We start from the raw sequence: 23872 nt of genomic DNA, 5'->3' as shown, positions 1-23872 counted from the left end.
TTATAACAAAATATTAAATGCTTGTGTTAAGTTAAATACTTGTAAGTTTAATACATTTTTTTTTTCATGAACACAACTAAAGTAATACACACATATATACATTTACCAAAATTTTTTGAAATACAACATAGAATACTATACTCCATTAAAACGGTGCCAAAAAAAAAAAAAAAACATAAACTCTCTTGCCATATTACACATAAATATTAAAATGCCAAGTCTTTCAAATTTTTCTTTTAATTAGGAACTCTAGATATTAAAAAAAATATATATGCAAAAAATAGTCTCTTTCTTTTATAATCACACAACAGATATACTACATTTGAATGGTATAAATTTCTGCTTAATAGTTCAAATAATTGACAGTAATTCTTTGATGAAAAAATAATTTCTGCTTAATGTTTTTTTTTGATTAAAAAAATTGGCAATAATTCTGATTAAAAATTGACAGAAATTTGGAGATGAGAGACATTTCCTCAATGTTTCATAGGTCTGGGAGAAATTTGGTTCACAATAATTCTGCTCAATGTTTAATCAAAATTGACAGAAGGCACGATGTAAATAATTTTAAGATTAAAATGCAGTTATATAAAATATATTTATTTATTTTTTCTTAAAAAACTTGTAACATTTTTGCTTGTATTACATGCTGTACAAAACTCAAATAAAATAACAACTCTCCCTAATGTTAATGCAAATTAAGAAATAAACATATAAGATTTATAATGTTCACCAATATTGCAAATCAAAATATAAGAGCAAGTAAAAAAAAATTGTAAACACTGACAGAAACTAAAGTTATTGTATACTAAATCTATATACTAAAGCACATCAGTATAATGTAGGCATTCAACTCATCTTGGTAATGAAAAATAGAAAAGAAGCAGAAATATGTGATATTCTACCAAATTGCTATCAAAATGCTAGTACATATTATGTCTATGAGGAGCACTAAAGATCTTTGCAATTTTCTTATTTGTATAATCAATTTTCTAATTTTCTTATTTGTATAATCAATTTTACTCTCCAAAATTACTATATGTGAGAGAAAGATTTCAGTCAACACTATTACAATGAGCACACAACAGGTTCTAATTTCTTATTTGAAGTCCTTTGCTGTTCCAATTCTACGTGCACTGAACATATAAAGCTGATCAAGAAGGCTTATTCTTTCCAATTTTGGCTACTTGTATTTCAAGCATCTCCTTAAATATAGCTAGCTATGAGACCTAGGATGGTTTTGAGTGGATACTATCATGAGCTAAATTTATATTAAAGAACTGGTAGTTTTGGGTCCAAAATATAAAAATACCATATGGAGGTGGAGTGTGATCATAGAAAGGGAAAACATTATGGAGTAAACAAACAAATCAAATTAAGTAAACAAACAAATCAAATTTTTTAAAACTAAATTTATGCACAATTTGTATACAGAATCTTTTTTATATAATACACCTAATATTTTCTTAGTTGATGATTCAAATAGCATGTTTTCAAGAAGAAGAACAATTACCCGAAGAAGAAAAATTCAAGAAGAATACTAAAGTCATGTTTTCAATAACTCTATCGAACCCAGCAATATCATGTTTTCAAATAGCATGTTTTCAACATTAAATAATATCATGTTTTCAAAACTCTATTAAAGTCATGTTTTCAAATATCATGTTTTCAAATAATATCATGTTATTGAAATTCTGAAATTAACATGAGATAACACATGAGTTATTGAAATTCTGAAATTAACATGAGTTATTAACATGATTTATTAATTGTCCATGAGTTATTGAAATTCTATTTCCTTTATTTTAGCATGAGTTATTAACATGAGTGATTTAACAGGAAATCAACACCTTACACACCATGTATCGAGCAACAATTGTATTTATACCCTTAACGCTAATTACACACCATCTTGAAGAGAAAAATCTACAGATGATGGTTAGTTTGTTACAAAACAATTACTTACCAAGTCAATGTGTATTGTTTTATTCATTGTTTAATTACTAATTTTATTATTGGTGCTTTTCTGCACTTGCATTGTGAAAGGAAAGCACAAAATAAACTCACTTGTAAAAATAATTAAACAATTTAGCAAATATAATAAACGTATGTTCATCCAACTTCAAAGTGGAAAATTGAACAATTTAAGGCAGACTATACAATAAGTGACACTTAAAAAAAAGAAACTCACTTGTTATATGCCAGCCCACCAAAGTGGCTCATACACTATCCTTTTATATCTATACTTCTATCCTATCTATCTATCTATGGTATGAACACTTTTGTCACAATTTTTCTCATTTCTAAACTGTCCTTCTATAACTGTAATTGTCAAATTCAAACAAACCTATGAATTCTTTTAATATTTTATATATATGGGAAAACATCTAACCTAATACTGCACATTGAAGGCAAACTTAATACCAGTGGTGATAGACTCAGATAACACACAATCAATCAGTAAAGAAACATAGATGGGTCATCAAAATCACCATTACACTTACAAAGTGGACAACACTTTCTTGACAGAACATAAATATAATACCATAGATAGATAGATATAATACCAGTGGTCAACACTTTCTTGTTTTTTTTTCATGGCAGGTAAATGAAGTGCCAAGTGATGATATGTAATACCATCGTGTCGCATGCTGACCGTGACCTTAGTGTTGACCGGCCGGATCTAGACCATGATAAAGCAGTGCTGAGAGCTGACAAAGAGCAGCGAAGGCGTGGTGAAAAAGAAAAGGAGAGAAGGGAAAGGGAGCGGGATGATAGCGACTTTGAGCATGCTGGAATGCAGCGTCTCTCATATAAACGGAAATCTGCTTGTACGATTGAAAACTCTGTTGCCGACCAATTACACCAGGGTGGGGAAGGTGCTGAATTTTCAATGCACCCTGGTTCCTCCTTTTTTGATGATAAAACTGCCTTGAAAAGTGAGTAATCGTGCTGCTTGTGAATTCAAAGGTTTTAATGTTTGTTGAACTGAGGCTTCACTTAGGTTTCATTTGGGAAGTAGTTTTTTAGTAAAATTGAAGTGTTTGGGAATGACTTTTTGGTTGTTACCGAAAGGCATGCAAAAAGTAGAGTGAATGATAATGAATCTTTGACGTTTTTGTATGGCTTTTTGGCCAATTTATTCACTTTCCCAAACATAGTTTTAGTAGATTAAAACCTCTTCATAATGTATATAAAAGAAAAAAATCAATTCGCTTTAGTTGAGACATACTAAGCCATGAATGCAGGTTTTTGTTTTCAATCCTGAAACTCTATCTGCTGTAAGATCTATGTTTTTCATATCATGGCTGGATATTTTTTGATCGTGTGTCTGTTTATTTTCAATGTTTTGTATTCTGAAATTATCAACTGCGGCATTGCTTCCCCCGCCCCCATTGATTTGTTTATTTTGCATGATGTCATTATGTTCAACTGTACTGCCGGCTGCATTTTTATATGTTACCTAACTATTACATATGAAGGCACCTCTTTGAGGTATAGTTGGGTGATTGAACTTCCAAGCTTCTGAAAATTTTCAGCAATTGGAAATTTATTCAAGCTATTCTGATAGCTGAAGGTTTTCATGTAGTGAGATTGTTTTGTCATTTATATTTCCTACCTGAGAGAGATGATTTAGATGTGAAAATACCCTTTGAATAAAATATGGTTTTATGGAAATATACATTTGTAAAGAAGTTTAAAAATTAAAGCTTCTTTCTTTTGAAATCACTGGAGGCCACCTTTTTTTTCCCTTAAATTTTGTATGCTTATGTACCTAGTATTATATCTATCTATCTATGGTATTAGATATAATACTAGTGGTCAATAATGACTAATTAATCTATCTATGGAAAAGAATGGAAAAGAATAAGTAAAGTGATGATCAACACTTTCCAGAGCAAAGTGATGATCTAACATAAATATGACAGAGTAAAGTGATGATCAACACTTTCCAGATTTTCAAATTATATATAAAATTGACAGAACATAAATATAATCTATATAAAATTACACACAATAATTACACACAAAATTGTTATATATAAAATTCTGAAACACAGATTTTCAAAAATAAACTCTGCATTTTAGTAAATAAACTCTGCATTTCCATACAAATTTTCCACACAAATAAACTCTGCATTTTAGTATATAAACACAAAATTTCCACTCAAATTGTTATTAAATAAACTCTGAGAATTTGACTACAGGAAGTCAAATTGCACTTACAAAGTGGACAACACTTTCTTGACAGAACATAAATATAATACCATAGATAGATAGATATAATACCAGTGGTCAACACTTTCCTGTTTTTTTTTCATGGCATGCTAAACAATAATGACTAATTAATCTATCTATGGAAAAGAATGGAAAAGAATAAGCAAAGTGATGATCAACACTTTCCAAAGCAAAGTGATGATCTAACATAAATATGACAGAACATAAATATGACAGAGCAAAGTGATGATCAACACTTTCCAGATTTTCAAATTATATATAAAATTGACAGAACATAAATATAATCTATATAAAATTACACACAATAATTACACACAATAATTACACACAAAATTGTTATATATAAAATTCTGAAACACAGATTTTCAAAAATAAACTCTGCATTTTAGTAAATAAACTCTGCATTTCCACACAAATAAACTCTGCATTTCCATACAAATTTTCCACACAAATAAACTCTGCATTTTAGTATATAAACACAAATTTTCCACTCAAATTGTTATTAAATAAACTCTGAGAATTTGACTACAGGAAGTCAAATTGTTTCAACAACACTTTCTTAGCACTTTCTTTTAAAAAACAGGAAACAGTGAGAGTGAACTAACCCAGCAGCCAATAAGCAAAGTGATGATCTAACCCAGTTGGCAAAGTGATGTCGAGCCGGAGTGATGAACTAACCCAGCAGCCGATAAACTAACCCAGTGCCAAAGTGATGAACTAACCCAGCAGCCAAAGTGATGTCGAGCCGGAGTGAACAACGGTGAGAGTGGAACGGTGTAAGCTCTGATGAAGACTCTAAATTTTATATTTGTTTGAGATATTATAAAAAAAGATAAATACTCAAAAGACTATTTTATTATTTTAAATACTAAATTTGAGTTACAAATTTTATTTTATTTTATTTTTTAACTATAACTTTTACAAAATAAATAAGACACCAATAAAAATTAAATAAATTTAATTACTTTTTAGTTGAGATTTTTAAATTTTATTTTACTTTACTAAATATAATTAAAAATAATATAAATACAAATTACAGGAGAAAAAAACAAACAAACCATCCAATAGAAAAAACACACACAAACACAAAACAAGGCAAAACCACCGTCGACGAATGCAGCCTCTACCTTAACACAATCAGAGCACGAACATAAATACTTGAGGTTAAAAGTGTCATTTTACCCTCCAATATGGAGGTGGAGTTATCATTTTGTATTCTATACTCCTCATGACACACAATAATTCCACAAATGAAAGATTGATAGTTCGCTTCAACTATTAGTTTGTCTTATATTTTTGAACAAAATGTTAGGCTATCACATAAAATAAGTATAGAGTTTTATCTCACACTCTAATCCCCCAAACAAACACCCCCTAAGAGTATTTGAGTAAAGTTTTGCCGTTTTAATGATAATATTGCTAGAAATTTTAAAAACAGAAACTGATTTTTTTTTTTAGTGTGGTATAATTTTTTGAATAATTGTATTTTTTTAATTGTCATATTAGATGCAGTAATTAACTAAGAGCTGATTTGAGAATTGTATTTTCCAATAATTTTTTATGAAAAGATTAAAAAAAAAAGAAAAAAAAGATTAAATGGTTTAACAATTTATAACACTGTAAAAAAATGTATGGTTCTCAACATTTCCTAACTATCCTCAAGTGGGCCATAGTTAAAAAATGGATAAATAAAAAAAAATATACTTTTATAATTTTAATAAAATTATAGTGATCTACAAATGGTATAAATATTTAAAGATAAATAAATAAAAATGATACTTTAATAAAAAAAAAATATATATTTTTATTTATATTACTAATTATTGATCAAAATAGAGTTTTTATTTAAAGAAATTATATGCAGGTGAGAGAAAAAAAAAATTATCAACTCCTAAAGGGTGTAAGTGACACTTGTATCCTTGCAGTCTTTTCATTTACACCCTATCACATACACATTTATATCTCTCAGGGTTGGGCTTCCCTCTAGTTTATGATCGGACTAGAAGATATTGTTGGGTCTGTGCAAGCTCACCACGGGTCTCATTTCAATAGTTCGAATCGTTCAATGTGTAGAACTCGTTGAGTATTATATATTTATAAAAAATCACATTGATCGAATATCGATAGCTATCTCATCGGATCAGATTTCTATCAACCGTTTATTTTTTCACCGTCTATTTTTTTTTTTTATATACAAAACTGATTTGATCACGTAACTATTGATATTCGATTAATATGATTTTTTACAGGTATATAGTACTCGACGAATTCTACACATTTTACGATTTAAATTATCAAAATAGAATCCATAATAAATCTCCACAAAATCTAATAATACTCTGTAATTCGATGATGGACTTAAGGCAAGCTACTGCGTATCCCTAATATGTTAATAATTGTTTTTTTACTTCTCTCACTGCAATTGCCCTTTTTATTTTCTCTATTACTCATATAAGTCGGTGCAACACACACATATATATCGGTAATGTTACATATAGTAATTAGTATATTAATTAATATATTAATACATAATATTATTATTAACCTCATTTATTCAGATTATAAATATTAATTTTTTTTAAAATTATATTACATTATTAATTAATATATTAATTATTATATTAATTGATACATATAACATTATTATATATATATATATAAAAAAAAAAAAAAGTTAAGAATCATAATTTTTTTTTTTAATTCAATAATCCCAGTCACAAATTTTCCTGATTATATAGATATCTAGGAAATTGGGCAACATCAAGTCAGCTTCATGCTCCACAATTCGCAACGGTACGGTCACTGATTCGAGCGCTTCTTTTAGGGTTTCTGTTGGATTTTGTGACGGTGATGAGAGCGATGGTCCGTTAAGGTATTCATTCTAAACATATGTAGATTATCATCATCTTCTCTTCAAGTTCAATTTTTTTAATTCGTTCTTCTTTTATTGGGGTTTTTCATTGTTTATTCGAAATCTTATTTTTCCATTGTTTTAGGGTTTGTTCTTCGATTAGTCCTCTCATACATTGATTGTATATATTTATGCCGCACCTATCCGCTTATTGATTTTTTTTTTTTTTTTTGTTGGAAAGAAACGAAATTAAATAAAAAGTAACTTATCAGTATGTGAATGTATATGCATGTGTATATATATTGTGTGTGTTTGTGTAGATACATTGATTGATTACTTAGGAAAGACAATTTATCTACCGTTCTTGTTAATTCAATTGTTTATTGAGGCTTTTTTCAGGTAAATTTCTTTATTTTGATTGGATATTAATGTTTTTGGGGTTAGTTTTGAGGGAAAGTTTTTGACTTTCTATGCTGATTCTCGAGAATTGCAATTTTATTGTATTGGGTCTCTGTTTCTAGGTTATTTTGAGGATTTGATTATTTTGGTCTTTTGGTTTGTTGTCCATGTCTTCTTGTTGATTCAACTTGCATGCTTTTCATGGACTGCACAAGTTTGAGGGTTGATCAATTCTGTGCATAGTACCACGTTGTACCTTTTCACGTTTAATTCAATTATTGCTCTAGTTAGGTTTTGTGGTTAAATTTTCTAATTCTTTTTTTTTTTTTTTTTTCCGATTTTCTTCAGCTGTGGTGATTAGGAAGCTTTATCATCCACAACTACAAATTACACCCTTTACTGTTTTTGAAATTTGAAAGAAAAATGTCTGGAAGGAATCGTGGACCTCCTCTTCCAATGAAAGGTGTTCCACATGGTGGACTACCCTCTATTCATGAACCTCCCTTTGGCAGAGCCATCGGCCTAATGCCCCATCCTGCAGTTCTTGAGGAGATGAGACAATCCCAGTTTGGTAGGGCCCCCAGAGAACTCCATCCTCACCCAGCTATCATCGAGGAGCGGCTTGCAGCTCAACATCAAGATATTCAAGTGCTTTTGGTTGATAATCAGAGACTAGCTGCCACCCATGTAGCACTTAAGCAGGAATTAGAATCAGCCCAGCATGAGCTTCAACAAACGGCCCACTATGCGAGTTCTTTGCATGCAGAGAAGGATATGCAGATGAGGGAATTGTATGAGAACTCTATTAAAATGGAAATGGATCTTGGTGGGTCGAAGGCTATGAGGGATGAGCTTCTGCAAGTTCAGGCTGACGCCAAGGAGTTAACTGCTGCAAGGCAAGAGCTTACAGCTCAGGTCCAAACAATGACTCAGGATTTATCCAGGGTTACTGCAGATTTAAAACAGTGCCCAACTCTGAAGGCCGAAATCGAGGGTCTGAAACAGGAGTTGCAGCGTGCAAGGTAATACTGTGCATAGCCTTGTTGCTTGAAGCTTTATTTTCTAAATTTGGTGACTATTTTGTTTTCCTTTGTTGGCATACAGGGCTGCCATTGAGTATGAGAAGAAGGGATATGCAGAGAATTATGAACATGGTCAGGTGCTGGAGAAGAAATTGATCTCAATGGCTCGAGAGTTGGAAAAACTTCGTGCTGAGATGGCTAATGCAGAAAAGAGAGCACATGCTGCTGCTGCTGTTGGTAATCCAGGTATGTGTTCTCAAGGTTTGTTGACTTGCAAATGGTTAACAACCAATTTGCAGTAGTTTATCCATTGGTTTTTGACAACTTAATTAATGACTTGACCGTTCAGAGTTTTCTTCAATCTGCTTTGTGGTTCAGTTTAGTTTGTGAAGGATAGGGTGGTTGCAGAGCTGGGTTTTTTCTTTTAACACTATCCTTGCTGTCTTTAGAGCATGAAGCAGAATAGTTGTTTCCTTGCCTGTGTTTTATAAGACTCCGTATTTTGTTTCTACAAATGCAGGTTATAATGGAAATTATCCCGAAACTGGATATGCTGGAAATCCTTATCCTGCCAATTATGGCATGAATCCTATGAATACTGTAAGTTTTCTTTTTCTTGCTACCTTGTGTTTGTTAACACACACAAACACACCTTTTTATTTTATTTGTGTATATTAGCTTCTTCTTTCAGAGACATTTTGACTGTTTAAACATTCCAGGTACATGCTGGTGCAGAAAACTATCCTCAATATGGACCTGGTCCTAGTTCTTGGGGTGCCTATGACATGCATCGAGCTCAAGGAAACAGATAGACTAGTATGCCTATCATGCTAAACTGTGGACTGTTATTTGCTTTTGAATTATTGGAATTTAAGCTGGAACTAGGTAGATACTTTGATTTGGCTCTGAAATATTGTTTTATGATAGATATTTTGGAAGGTGTGCCTAATTATTATGGGGAACTGTACTCTTGCTGCTTATGTTGACAATTCATATTAGCTTGATTCTACGGCATATTATTGTTTGTTTGAATATTGTCGAATTCAAGTATTTGCACCAAATGCTCCTATTATCTAGTGTATTTCCATGTGACATTTGGTTTAACTTATATAGTTGCAGGATGCTTATTTTGATTCGACCTTTGTCTCCTGAATAGTACAGCAGATGTGTGATAATTGATACTTAGATCACATATTTTGCTAAAATTTCCATGTTGATGAGCAAGTGAAGTGTTGGTGCCCACTTCAGCCAAAGAAGTGCGATGCTGCACTTTTGAGGAAGAATCGGAGAAGAATCGCGAGTCTAATGCTAGAGAAACGCGAATCTGAGAAGAGAAGGAACTTATCTAGATTTGTCATCCTCACTCTCGACCTCAATTTCTCTGCCGATCGTATCTGTCCTCTCGATCTTGTTGGCTCTCTCTGTCTCGATTGATCTCATCATATCTCTCTCTCGATCGATCTCATCATCTCTCTCTCGGTCGATCTTGTCTCCACTCTCTCTCTCTCTCTCTCTCTCTCGATATCGTTTCCTCTCGAGATCGATCTCCTCCACCTTCTCTTCTCTCTATCTTCTTTTCTCCCTATCTCTCTTTCCACTTCTTCTTCTATTCCATTCATCTGTCTTCTTCTTCTCCTCTCCCTCTTTTATTTTATTTTTGTAAGAAAATAAATAAAACAAATAATTTTTAACAATAACATTTTAAAATAAATAGATAAAAAAAATAATATAAATATTTTAAAATAAATAAAAAAAATCTAATAAAAGTATATAATTATAATATTTTAACATACGATTTTTTTATGGGGGATGCACCAATAAATCCCAAATTAATAACTTATGCACTGTTTAGTCCTAAAAGTTTTCTTATAGACTGAAAGGTCCCATTACAATGTTAATAACATCAGATACAATGTTAATAACATCAGAGTCATGTTACAAACATTGGATTTCAAACATCTAATGTTCATCAAATTTCAATAATGCTTGAAATATAGGATGAAAAACATCTAATGTTCATCAGATTTCAATAAATTTTGAAATTATAGAATGAAACATCAGATCATTTACATCATTCACATCATGTTGATGTAAAAATGGGACTAAATGGAGCATAAGAAAACTTTTAGGACAAAATGGTTCAACGTTTCAAAAACTAGGACTTATGGGTAGATTTTCCTTTTTTTATACTTCCTCCGTCTCAAAATATTAGTCTCTTATTTTATTTTTCATTGTCCCAAAATATTAGTCCCTTTTAAAAAATCAAGGAATAAAATAATATGAATATACTATTTTGCCCTTCTTTTAAATTCATTAATAACACAAAAAGTACGATTATGACAATTGATATTCCCAAAAAAATGTACTATCAAAGAGTAATTTTGGACAATTAATATTTTTAAACTATAAAAAAAGTTGGATTCTCCAAAAGGGACCATTATTTTGGGACGAAGGGAGTACTTTTTTTTTATTATTGAAATTTGTAACATATATTTTCATCCTCATTAGAGTAAAAAAATACATAATCTTACAATATATTTTTATATATTATATTATTTAATATATATACAAACGCTCCCTACCAACAATTCTTGGAATGTCTACGATTCCCTGCTCCCGCTCCCGCTCCCGCTCCCACTCCCGTTCCCGTTCCCGTTCCCGCTTCCCACTTTGTGCAACTAAGCTTGGGAGTTTGTCTAACATCAAGTGGGGAATGAGTCTTGCAATTGTATGACATTCTGGTGTTCACCTTTGAACACCTTAAGATGTTGATTTTAGTTTAACACTACTCAAGATTGTATTTGGGATGCCAAGTGTCGTTTCTATCAGCACTCACTTTTGAGGTTGATCTTCTGCCTCTGCTTACTTACACACTGTTAATAAATCTGGCATCATGGATTTTATAGCAGAGAGTCTTCCTCATTTATAAATTTGTGAATTTGGTGCCCTTATTATTCTTTCTCAATTTTCCATTGAGTAACATTCTTGCATATCTTTTACTTGAGATTGGTCTTGTCTTCTGTGCAATTATATAATACAAGTCACTTTTTTGTTGTAGGGCTAACTGTTACCTTTTTTATATATAAAATAAGTGTCTGGCTGGAGTTAGATTATCTTATGGATTTCCCCACCTATAAGTCATGGAAGAGATTAGGGATTCTAAATTCATTAAAACACAAGTAGCACGAAAATTATGAAAAAATTTAAGGATGGTGTTCGAGATATGATTTGGCACCTCAAAGATTTTTGGTTGTAAATGGATTATTAAATTTTTTATCTTTCAATGGGAAGTTAATCTTTTTTATTTTGATTTTGAAATTCTTATTATTTAGGTTGAGGCTATGATATATGTTTGTCCTCATTCAGAGAGCATTGCAGGATATTCATTAGCCTACATGAAAGGTGGACAGCTGCCAGTCATAGGAGGAAAATATATGTTATTAATTTAAATTCTTCTTCTTCTTTTTTTTTTTAATTAATTTTTTATAACAATATGTTAATTAAATTCAGCAAGGATTAGGATGGTTTGCCAAGATTATCTTAGAGATTCACATGGGCTAGGTTTGTGGATGGGCATTAGAAAGGTTAGCAGGAGTGTTCCAAGCTAGTTGGTTAAAAAGGTATTAGTTAACAGATTTGATGGGTAGTTCTAAATAAAACACCTTTATAGCATATGTGAACAATGAAGACTTGGGTTGTTGAGGAGGTGGATCATTTTGTTTTGTTTTATTTTTCCCCCTTACCTTTGTGTGTGTCTTACTGTTGGACTGTGGATGGTATTGGACCGTTTGGCTTTCAATCTTCTAATAGGATGATTTCTTGTGAGTTGGCATGGGTTTTCCGAGGAGGATGGCCAACATATCTTTTAAGGATTCCCACACCATTTTGACTGCGGTGTTGGAAGCAATTCTAAGTGTTGATGACATGGCAGGGCCTTGGGCAGTGTTTCCAAATTTTGTTGTACTTGCAAGGTGGAGGAGGAGATGTGGAGCCATCTGCTATTGCATTGTGAGATTGCTAGGGAAATCTGAATCATGGTCTCTATACCATTTTTCGGTTCAAGTGGATTATGATGAATTCGGTTGTCCAGCTGCTTGGATCCTAGCATGCTGGTTGTTCATTAAAAGCTTCTGGTTAGCTTGGCAAGTTGCCCTTTTTCCCTTATTTGAGTATTTGAGAGGAAGGGAAATGGTTCCATACATTTGATGAGGCCAAGAGGTTGGCATGTTGATTGAAGAAGACCATATTCAGCACCTTCCAACGTTGAATGTTGGGAAAGTTATTTGGATCTATTCTGTTGTGTATTGCGAAGACTGCAAAGTCTTGTGGTTCTAGTACACTTTGTGTATGCTCGAGCTGTTCCCCTGTTGGCTTCTTTTGCTTAATAAAATTTATTTATCAAAAAAGAAGGGGGAAAAAATACACAAGGCTTTTATGGCAATTCTAGATTCAGCTTCTTAAATCTCGTTCCTGTCATCAGCTTTATTTGAAGTCGTGTTATCTATTAAAACACTGTAAGTTAGATGTTTCCACTTTTCATATAAATCAAGAAGCCTATATTTTTCATATTACATGTATATTCTAAAAACATATTCAGGATCATTGACCATAATCATGTTTATGCTATGAACTTCATTTCCCCCTCTTGTTTCCTGCATTTTTGCCCTCAAAAGTTATATCTTGGAAAAATCTGCACCAAGTACTTTAATAGGGTTTTAGGTGACCACTGTAGTTCGAGTGTGTTTTTGTCTAGGTTTTTTTTTATGCATATTATATGTGTAGAATATTCATCATCTTTCAACAAGAAGAGATGATATCATGGACAGTCCTTTTGATTTCACATCACATGTGTAAGAAAAATTGATGTATATTATTGATTGATATATGTTATTTATTACAAATGGTGTGGGGCTCCTTATATAGGAGATGTAGTGGAGTAGGTGGTAGTAGGTGGTAGTGGTAGGTGTGTAGTAGGTGGTGGTAGGTGTAGTAGGTGGAGTGGGTGATGATAGGTTTTAACAGCCCCCCGCAAACTCAAGGGGGATAGGAACTAATCAACTTGAGTTTGGAGAGAGTAACAAAACAAGAAAATAATCTGAAAAATAAAAAATGGATAGGAGACACTGTATGGTCGTGTCAGACCGTTGTAGAAGACTGTATGGTTATGGCAGACCGATGTAGAAGACACTGGCTCGTGTTGGACCGATGTAGAAGATAGTTTATGGGGTCATGTCGTACCGTTGTAGCAGACAATGCTGTGACAGTTGTTGTGACAGTTTACGGAGTCTTGCTGGACCCTTGTAGAAACTAACCGGAATCAATGTCGGGACAGTTTACGGAGTCTTGCCGGACCCATGTAAAAGCTAACCGGAATCAATGTCGGGACAGTTTACAGAGTCTTGTCGGACCCTTAAAAAGTCGCACCCTCAAAAGGTGTGCCCAATCTATCAAAAGGCGTGCCATCAAAAGGCGTGCCCAATTCATAAAAAGGCGTGCCATCAAAAAGCGCGCCCATGTTGTCGTCTAGCGCCGAGCGGCGCATGATGCGCGTGTCTGCCTCTTCATCATGGTCTTTATAAACCGAAGCGGAGGCTGAGGCTTGGAAGCATAACAAACCAGTTGAAACCTCTTCGTTCTCTGAGAGCTTGTCGCTAAGAGCTGCAAATCTTGAAACACTCTGTAAATACTCTGTAACCAACCCTTCTCTGAAACACTCAGCAACCCATAACATGGCCTCGTCTTCCCGTTCAGCTACCCAGAATATGGCCTCTTCGTCCCGTGGTCTGCTCACTCTCTTTCCCGACCTCAACGAGTCAACAAGAGAGATAACTGGTGCGATGGCCAGTGAACCTCAACCAAGCGCCTCTGGTTTTGCTCCGTTGAACTTTCCGATGCGGTCGGTGGAGCAAAAAATGGCGGTGCAAACTGATATTGAGGCCAATCAGTATACTTTGAAGTCATGTGTGGAGACCATGACGGCGGTCACAAACCTGTCGCACCGGTTGCAGAGTAGGACAAATGAGGTGCAGCAGTTAAACGCCCAGCTGGCTCTGCTCCAACGCATGTATAAGGATGCGCGAGCAGAGATAAGTGTGCTAAAGGCGGAAAATAAGGAGCTGAAGCGGAAGGCCACCGTTATGTTCCGATTTGGAGGTCCGCCATATGCTGTAGTGGAGGAGCAGGGTGGAGTGATCGTGCCCAGTGGAGTGGGAAACACGGAGGCAACACTGTCAAGGGCTGCCCAGGACGGAGGCAAGAAGAAGAGACCGGCGGCAGAGTAGAGAAGAAAAAATCCCGCCGGTGGATGTGGTTGTTTTTTTTTTTTTTTTGTGTGTAAAATTGTGATCGGGGTTGATCCCTGAGATGAATAAAATATGGTTTGGTGTGCAAATCTTTATCACACGGATTTGTGAAAAACAGCAATGGTGTGTGGAATTTTTGTTTTTTTTTTTTTTAATGAGAAGAATAATAATAATAATAATAATAATATATTAAGCAATCGTGTGATAAAGAAAAGAATGGTGGTGGATAGAAATTGATACGGGTAGTGGAGACATAATAATGATGATAAAATATGATGATGGTGGTAAAATAAAATAAAATAAAGTGATGATGAGATTTCAGGGAAAAAGAGTGCAGGTTGGGGGTAGTGCCCCTGCAAAAGAAATATTTTTGTAGAATGGGTCACATGGGTGATGGAAAAAGTAAAGTGAGAGAGAGAAAAGTTGTTTCCCCGATTGAGAGAGAGAATAGGTGTTTGGTGGTGTAAAGTGGATGAAAAGAAAAAGAGGAAAATAACTCTGCCAAAGTCATCATCACAGCAAAGACATGCAACAAAACGAAACACAAAGCACGTGGGTGGGTCCCAGATTGATCTTGACCGTTGTCCAGAGGCTGAAGACATACAAGGCCAAGGTGGTCGTCTTCCCAAGACGTGCTCGCAAGTTCAAGGCTGGTGATTCTGCTCCTGAGGAATTGGCAACAGCCACCCAAGTTCAAGGCTCTTACATGCCTATTGTGCGCGAGAAGCCAACCGTGGAGCTTGTCAAGGTCACAGATGAGATGAAATCATTCAAGGCCTATGCCAAGCTACGTGTGGAGCGCACAAATACACGCCATGTTGGTGCCAGGTTGAAGAGGGCTGCTGAGGCTGAGAAGAAATGGCGTAGAGCTTCGCTACTGTACTGTCTCCCTCTCGACGATATATAGGGGTACGTGCAACACCAACAACACAAACATCTCTAGGCTTTATTGAATCTGCTGCCGCTGCTGGAGCCATGATGATATATGACAATCAATATCTCTCTGATTGCGATACGGCAGAATCAACAACAGTGAAGAGTGATGAGAGGTCCGGAATTGAGTTTGGGCCACCACTGACACAAATTATGACGTAGGCTCCACCACTTGGGTAGACCTTAGGCGGGCGCCCCTCCTGCGTGCAATGGAGGCCGCCAACCTAGGCCATGGGCCTTGTTGATCGCCCATTTGGGTGCTTGTTGGAAAGTTTCTGCTTGAGCTCAGAAAGCAATGTTTGATTTTCTTGGTTGAGAAGTTGGGCTTTCTTCCTAAGCCTCTCATTCTCTTGCATTATGTAACAGTTCTGCAAGTACAGCTCTGAGTTCAGCCTTTCCATCACTGTGAATACTAAACTTTTTCAACACTGCTGTAATAGCCCTTTTTAAAGGTTGGTTAGGAGGAGGAGGTTTGGCCGAGGAAGCTTTGGGGGAGTGAAGGCATGTGTAGAGGTTCGGCGGGCGGCCAAGGCGAGGCTGCCGCCCGCCGGTGAAGCAGAATTACTAGCTTCTTAACCTTGCTCTGATACCATGTAAGAAAAATTGATGTATATTATTGATTGATATATGTTATTTATTACAAATGGTGAGGGGCTCCTTATATAGGAGATGTAGTGGAGTAGGTGGTAGTAGGTGGTAGTGGTAGGTGTGTAGTAGGTGGTAGTAGGTGGTGGTAGGTGTAGTAGGTGGAGTAGGTGATGGTAGGTTTTAACAACATGCTTTCTAATAATATAATTACTATGACTAGGCTAAAAAAAAGGCAAGCTGACTTTAGAAACTAGTATGTATATTTATTATTACCAAAATAATTTTTAGTTTTAATACCGTTTGCCAGTTGCACCAAATATTTTGCTCATTTTGTGCATCGAGGACATTTGTGTGGAAGTAGTACCATTTCATCATGGTGAAGGTATTCTTCTGGTGAAGACACTACTGGGTTTGTGGTTACCTTTTTAGCATTGTAAGAATTTATGTATTATTGATTGATGTTACAAGATTGTTGTATTACAAAATTGATCAATTACAATTCCTATACAATCTATATATAGAAGAAAATGTGGTAGTAGGTGTAGTGGAGGTGATAGTGGGTTAGGTGAAGTGGAGTGTGTGGTGAAGTGGAGGTAGGTGAAGTGGAGTGTGTAGTGGAGTAGGTGAAGGTAAAGATGGGAAATTCTAACAGCCCCCCGCAAACTCAAGGAGGAGAGAAACTAACCAACTTGAGTTTGGAGAGAGTAACAAAACAAGAAAATACATAAAAATAAAAAAGGATAGGAGACACTGTATGGTCGTGTCAGACCGTTGGTGAAGACACTGTATGGGGTGTCATAACGTTGTAGAGGACACTGTATGGTGGTGTCAGATCGATGTAGAAGACAGTTTATGGGGTCATGGCGGACCGATGTAGAAGACAGTTTATGGGGTCATGTCGGACCGTTTGTAGAAGACAGTTTATGGGGTCATGTCGGACCGTTGTAGAAGACAGTTTATGGGGTCATGTCGGACCGTTGTAGAAGACAATGTTGTGACAGTTTACGGAGTCTTGCTGGACCCTTGTAGAAACTAACCGGAATCAATGTCGGGACAGTTTACAGAGTCTTGTCGGACCCTTGTAGAAACTAACCGGAATCTATGTCGGGACAGTTTACAGAGTCTTGTCGGACCCATAAAGGAGCTAACCGGAATCAATGTCGGGACAGTTTACAGAGTCTTGTCGGACCCATAAAAAATCGCATCCTCAAAAGGTGCGCTCAATTTTTCAAAAGGCGTGCCATCAAAAGGCGTGCCCAATCCATAAAAAGGCGTGCCATCAAAAGGCGTGCCCAATTCATCAAAAGGTGTGCCGGACATGATGGCGAGGCACGTGGGCGTCTTGGCTTGCGTGCCCGTTTTGTCGGCTGGCGTCGCGCGATGCGCGTGTCTGCCTTGGCTATATAACCAAGACGAAGGCAGAGGCTGAGGCAGAGAAAAAAACTGAGAAAAACCTCTGAAAAATCCTTCGTGTTGCTGAGAAAGATAGTTCCGTTTGCTGAGAGAGAGTCTGTAATACTCTGTTGCCCAGAAAATAGTCTGTAACACTTTGTTGCCCAGAAAATGGCTTCATCGTCTTCCCGCGGGCTGCTCACCCTCTTTCCCGACCTCAATGAGTCAACGAGAGAGAGAACTGGTGCGGTGGCACTGGAAACTCAACCAAGCGCCCCGGAGTATACTCCGTTGAACTTTCCGATGCGGTCTGTGGAGCAAAGAATGGCAGTGCTGTCGGATGTGGAGGCCAATCAGTATACTTTGAAGGCATGTGTGGAAAGCATGACGGCGGTCACAAATTTGTCGAACCGGCTGCAGAGTAGGACAAATGAAGTGCAGCATTTAAACTCCCAGCTGTCTCTGCTCCAACGCATGTATAAGGATGCGCGAGCAGAGATAAGCGTGCTAAGGGCAGAAAACAAGGAGCTGAAGCGGAAAGCCACCGTGATGTTCCGATTTGGAGGGCCGCCATATGCTGCAGTGGAGGAGTATGGGGGAGTGATCGTGCCCAGTGGAGTGGGAAACACGGAGGCAACACCGGCAAGGGCTACCCAGGACGGGGGCAAGAAGAAAAGACCGGCTGTAGAGTAGAGAAGGAAAAAATCCCACTGTGGATGTGGTTGTTTTTGTTTTTGTTTTTGTTTTTTTTTTTTTTTTTTTTTTTTTTTTTTTTATGTTGGAAAATGGTGATCGGGGTTGATCCCGAGATGAATAAAATGAGTGTATTGTGCAAGTTCGTCGTCTGCCTTTTTTTTTTTTTTTTTAATAATAATAATAATAATAATAATAATAATAATAATGGGAGACAAGCCCACATGGGTGGAATAGAAAAAAACATGATAATTATGTATAAATAAAAGAAAGGTGAAGACAATCTGAGTGGGTTTGATTAAATAAAGAAAAGATGATGGTGTGTGCAATATAATAAAATAAACATAGATATATATATATAGAGATATTTTAAAATAAGAGAAGAGGATGATGGTCTGAGTGGGATGTTGGGTGGAGATTGGTTTAAAAAATATAAAAAAAAAGGGTATGGGTATGTGCAAAAGGTGGTGGCTGTTGGTGTCATCAAGAGTGTTGAGCAGAAGCACGAGCCTTTGTCAGCTCACCATGGCACAGTCTCTGCACTTTCTACTGGGCTCTTAGTCGACACAAATCTGGAAACTTCAATTCCCTACACTTATAGACCACCTCCAGCACCTTTGCGGTATGATGCAAATCTTAGACATCCTCGAACTCCACCAAGCAATCAAGAAAGTTGTGGCAACAAGAATGATGCTGCAGTGCATACAACAGATACAGAATCTGCAGAAGAAACAAATGCCGGCAACACCATGGAAACATCGGATAATGACCTCAAGGGATCCGACTCAAGGGATCCGACTGCAAAATGCAAACGGATACTGAACTTGACCCATCAAAGGATCTGGAGGTTGAACTTGAGAAGTCAGGTGAACTTAAAAAATCCGGTGAACAAGAAGAAAAGGATGAAGAATGGAAGAGCCTCGCAAGGACGAGTCTGCCGACAAGAAACTATCGCCCACGGATCTTGATGAATACACGCTTGACAGGTTCGACGCTCCTCCGTAGCTGACGCAAGATTGAAGGAGAGACAGAAATTTGAGTAAGAGAAAGAGAGAGAGATGAGAGACGGTTAGTGTGTAGAGGTCCGGCGGGCGGCCAAGGCGAGGCTGCCGCCCGCCGGGGAAGCAGAAGTACTAGCTTCTTAAGCTTGCTCTGATACCATGTAAGAATTTATGTATTATTGATTGATGTTACAAGATTGTTGTATTACAAAATTGATCAATTACAATTCCTATACAATCTATATATAGAAGAAAATGTGGTAGTAGGTGTAGTGGAGGTGATAGTGGGTTAGGTGAAGTGGAGTGTGTGGTGAAGTGGAGGTAGGTGAAGTGGAGTGTGTAGTGGAGTAGGTGAAGGTAAAGATGGGAAATTCTAACAAGCATTATCATGGTCCTTGTGACTAGTGTTGACGTTGAGGCTTTCGGCTTGGGTTAGGCATATAAGCTTTTGCACACCGGTTTCATTACTTGGAAGCTGATAGTGAACTCCTTTTTTACTCTTTTGATTGGCTGTTTTAAGTGGCATGTAGCTTTGTAAGTGTTTTTGAGCAGGAAGTGAACAGATATGTTTGGTGGATAAGTTGTATTCTGTTGTAGGTGCAAGGAGTTCCAAAAATGGCCTAGTTGTCTCCACTTAGTGTCATCCTATCTTTACTCAAATGGAAGCCCCTGACTAAATTTCTAAATAGTTGTTATTCATGTGGTTTAACCATCAACCAACCTTTGACTTGGTATATATCCTCGAACTTAGCTTACTTAAGTACCATTTCTATGGCAAGGTTTTACAAACTCCCGGGATGATGAGTTCCTTAAGTAGCTGGAAATCTTTATTTAATGGAGTGAGTATGCCCCTTCCTTGAATACAAGATTTCCTTCATTGACTCTTTCCATGAAAGGGTTCTAGGGCGAGTTAGTAGTATCACCTTTTTTTCACTGCATTAGGTACTGTGGTCATTTGAAGTTCCCAGTAGGGATATGTACGTTAGGGGAAGTGGATTATTATTGGTGCTGCTTTTGGTGTATGGGTTGGAAAATGCCCTTTCCTTCTTTCTAGTTTGTTATTTTTGAGGTTCAGCTTGAAGGAAGAGGCTTTTTTATGAAAGCAATTCAATCATAGTCTCATTCCATTTAAAAGTATGGCTGTCAAGTACTGGGAGAATCTTGCTGGTTGGATGGAAAACACTGGCTGTTGCAAGACACTTTCGACAGTTGAGATGCAAGATGAGTTCATGGAGTCAAGTAAGTGATATAACTTTCTGTGCAAATCACTCTGCTTCAATTTTTCCTCTGCTGGTTGTGCCTATTTAAGAATCTTTTGAATTTTGTGTATGTTTCAGTTTGTTGTGCGGGTGTCAACTTCTCTTGTTCATTACGGTTGCTAGATAGTTTTTTTTTTTTTTTCCTGTTAGTGTTGTGGTTTGGGTCGCAATTTTAGTTTCTTTTTAATAGACATCCCTGGAATCCAAATCAAGTTGCATAGAGGACCTGTTTCAAAGATTGCAGCCATTCTTTATGTTTGTCAACATTGCTATATTGTTTCGGTGGACTTCTAATATTAAGATACATTCACCTACAAATGGTAATTTATAGGTATTTTGGTGTGCTAGCTTTTGCAACTCAGTTTGTTTGTTGGCTGATGTATCACTAGTTGTATCTTTCGTCCATTGTCCAGTGCAATATTTCTCAAACAACCAGCTGAAGGAAAACAGTTATTGTGTCTGCCTAGCATTGTGGTGGTCTGAAAGTAGTCTTGATGGCTTTCTAGTGGAAGTCGTAGTGTGATAGTGATGGTATCAATGGTGATAGAACTAGAAATCTTGTTGAAACTACAATTGGACAAGATTAACCTATAGCAGTGCATCCTGAATGAATGTAAGTTTGGATTCACATGTTTGTCTTGCAAAATGTCAGATGTTTTATAAGACTTGTCATTAGAGCAAGGGCCTATGAATCTGTGTTGTATTTACACACATATCTGGGATTATATACTAGTTTGATCACTTTTTGGGAGTCCATTCATATAATTTGAATGGGAATTTAGACTTTGTTATGTGGTGGCACTTAATATTTATCTGTTACATGGAGATAATGATGGTTTATTTTTGTTATTGGTTATTGTGCCATTGTACAACTGCTATCTGTTTTGAGAATCTTTTTACATGATTGCACGCCACTTGCAGCTGATGAAGCATATGACTACTTTTTTGTATGGCTAGCGAGATGATTTATGGGAGCAACAATGTCACACTTGATGGTATGTGCTGGCATCTTAAGTCGAAGCATCTAAATTTTAGTTGTGGGTTAAAATTTTATTACATATAATTTGATTTGATGGCTTAACTAAATGTTATACCTTATCTTTATGTAATTACCAGCTTGTTTCATTAGGCTAGTTTCTTTCCTCACTTCATGCCATTTTCCCCCCATTATTGGATGCCAACTGATAAACATTTGCATTTACATACTGAAGGTGACTTGGAAACCTTTAATGGAAGAAACGGACAGTAGACTTTGAAAACTTTGTTCTGGTATAGTGTCTAAAGCCTCTGCTGAATACTTCATATGTCAAGTTTTTCTATTAGTGCAGCAAGCCCTCTTCCCCTTGTGTGCATATTGTATCTAGGTGATGAGTGTCATGGCTAACTTGTAAACATGTATGATTAGAAGGCTATTTTGGAGCTATTTTAGCGTCTATCAAAAACTTCTGTTCGATTGCTTTCTAGAGATGAATATTTGTTACGTATGTCTAAGACTCGGGCATTTTACTTTTGGCTTATATGGTCTACTATGTGATGTGCTTTATCATATCTTGATTGTTGGCTTACCTCATGATATTTCTTGCCATTTATCTTATATTCTAATTGAATGGAAATTGAAGAGAGTTATATTGCACTCGTATCCTGTCATTTCTGTCTGTTGTGTATTTAGGCTCCTTGTCTGGTATCAATGTATGATTGACATTTTGCTGTTCTGGTTTCTAGGTTTTAATGGAGAGCTTCAAAACATAATGATTCTGCCACTATCCAAAATTTCACAAGGTTTGTGCATTTGTCATTCATTTTTGACATTCAGTTTGTTTCTGTTTTGTTGATGTGGTACTGTTGTCATATTGTGCATCTCTTGCGCACGCTCCAACTTCCAATGTTGCCCTACACTTCGGTATTCCTTTGCTCATAACGGTCATAATTTCAATCGTTATTTGGATGTGTGATTAGTGTGTCATCCTCAGGAAGCTAAGCTCCATGATTTTTGACTTTCTTGGACTACACATTTACCTCGGTTGATGTCCTTGCCATATGGTCGGGTTGGTTCTTAAAATGTATTCCTTGGCTAGGTTTTGGAGGGACCATAAACGTCATTATTGCCTTGATATTAGCTGATTTAGTATGCAATCAGTTTCATGTCTTCTGTGTTGATAAAGTTCAGTTTGATCATCATTTGACTATGTTTCTCTTTTTTATTAATCTATTTAAGCAATAAATTGTTGTCTGTTTTCTTTCTTGCAGCAGGCAAGTCCCCTCCGAGGGACATAAACTGAAACCTATGAGGCATTCATTCATTGTGCCCTCTCATAGGGATTTAGCCACCTGGTATGTACTGAAAACTTGAATCCAGTAATTAAGCTTGTTTCTATATGAATCTTATTTTTGGCTAAATGAGAGCCTTTCTAGTTCAGGGTATTAAAATGTATTCCTTGGCTAGGTTTTGGAGGACCAGTTGGTTGGCAAATGGTGGAAGTCCTTGAAGGTCTGCGGTCACTGGCAGAGCTATGCATGAAGTAGTGGGTTCAATTGAACCTGCTCTTAACTGTGAATTTTTTTTTTTTGGAGAGGTTTTCATAGACTGACACCATTAAAATTGTTCATAAAAATAGATTTATCAACAAAAAAAATTTATTTAAAAAAATATATAATTACATGTTTTTATCATATTTTTATATCATATTTTGTTTAGAATGCATAACTATTAATGGTTGAATATGATTATGGATGAGACTAGTATGGATACCATTGCGAGCAGCATTATGTCACACATTAGATATTATGTAAAAATATGATGAGTGTAGCTTTATTAACATAATATATATTATGATATCATTTTTTTTGGAGACATTTACTAATAAATCTTATTTTCATGATTTACGGACCATTTAGTCCCATAAATATTCTTATGAATACATAAGTCCTATTTCACATTAAAATCTCTCAAATGAAGTGTACTCACATTTGGAAATGCAATAAGATAATAGTGCACACCTAAGATTGATAATTCATTGTCACATTTTAAGAATAATATATTTGGCAAAAATTTAATAAGATAATAATACACAAATGTCTCGTTATCACATTTTGAAAAAATGACACATTTGAAAAAAAGTTTAATAAGACAATAGTAAACACATTAGAATGATATTCAACTGTCACATTTTAAGAATAATATATTTGATAAAAG

At 35.8% G+C, this 23872-nt stretch overlaps 1 protein-coding gene and 1 non-coding gene across 7 annotated transcripts; one reads left to right on the top strand and one right to left on the bottom strand.

Annotated features, from left to right (window-relative positions):
• The first annotated feature begins 6902 nt into the window (after nt 1-6902).
• LOC114274902 (protein FLX-like 1) lies at nt 6903-23349 on the top strand. Of its 6 annotated transcripts, none has more exons than XR_003633551.2 (10): nt 6920-7111; nt 7838-8511; nt 8594-8757; nt 9032-9111; nt 9231-9327; nt 21601-21674; nt 21891-21948; nt 22402-22458; nt 22927-23010; nt 23123-23349. XR_003633551.2 is itself a non-coding variant. In XM_028216875.2 (5 exons), the coding sequence occupies exons 2-5, from the start codon at nt 7913-7915 to the stop codon at nt 9321-9323; spliced, it is 936 nt and encodes a 311-aa protein (XP_028072676.2). In that variant the 5' UTR covers nt 6920-7111; nt 7838-7912; the 3' UTR covers nt 9324-9583. The 6 variants fall into 6 exon arrangements, 1 of the variants encoding a protein (XP_028072676.2); XR_003633549.2 differs by having other exon boundaries at nt 9231-9396; XR_014339069.1 differs by lacking the exon at nt 21891-21948 and adding an exon at nt 21093-21292 and having other exon boundaries at nt 9231-9396.
• Nucleotides 15858-16021, bottom strand: LOC145798438 (U1 spliceosomal RNA). Its single transcript, XR_014339295.1, has one exon. It is a non-coding gene; the product is annotated as a U1 spliceosomal RNA (small nuclear RNA).
• Nucleotides 23350-23872: the final 523 nt, after the last annotated feature.

Source organism: Camellia sinensis, chromosome 8, assembly GCF_055761805.1.
Source record: "Camellia sinensis isolate YWXY chromosome 8, ASM5576180v1, whole genome shotgun sequence".
NCBI classification, from domain to species: Eukaryota; Viridiplantae; Streptophyta; class Magnoliopsida; order Ericales; family Theaceae; genus Camellia; species Camellia sinensis.
This window is presented reverse-complemented; position numbering and strand designations above follow the sequence as displayed.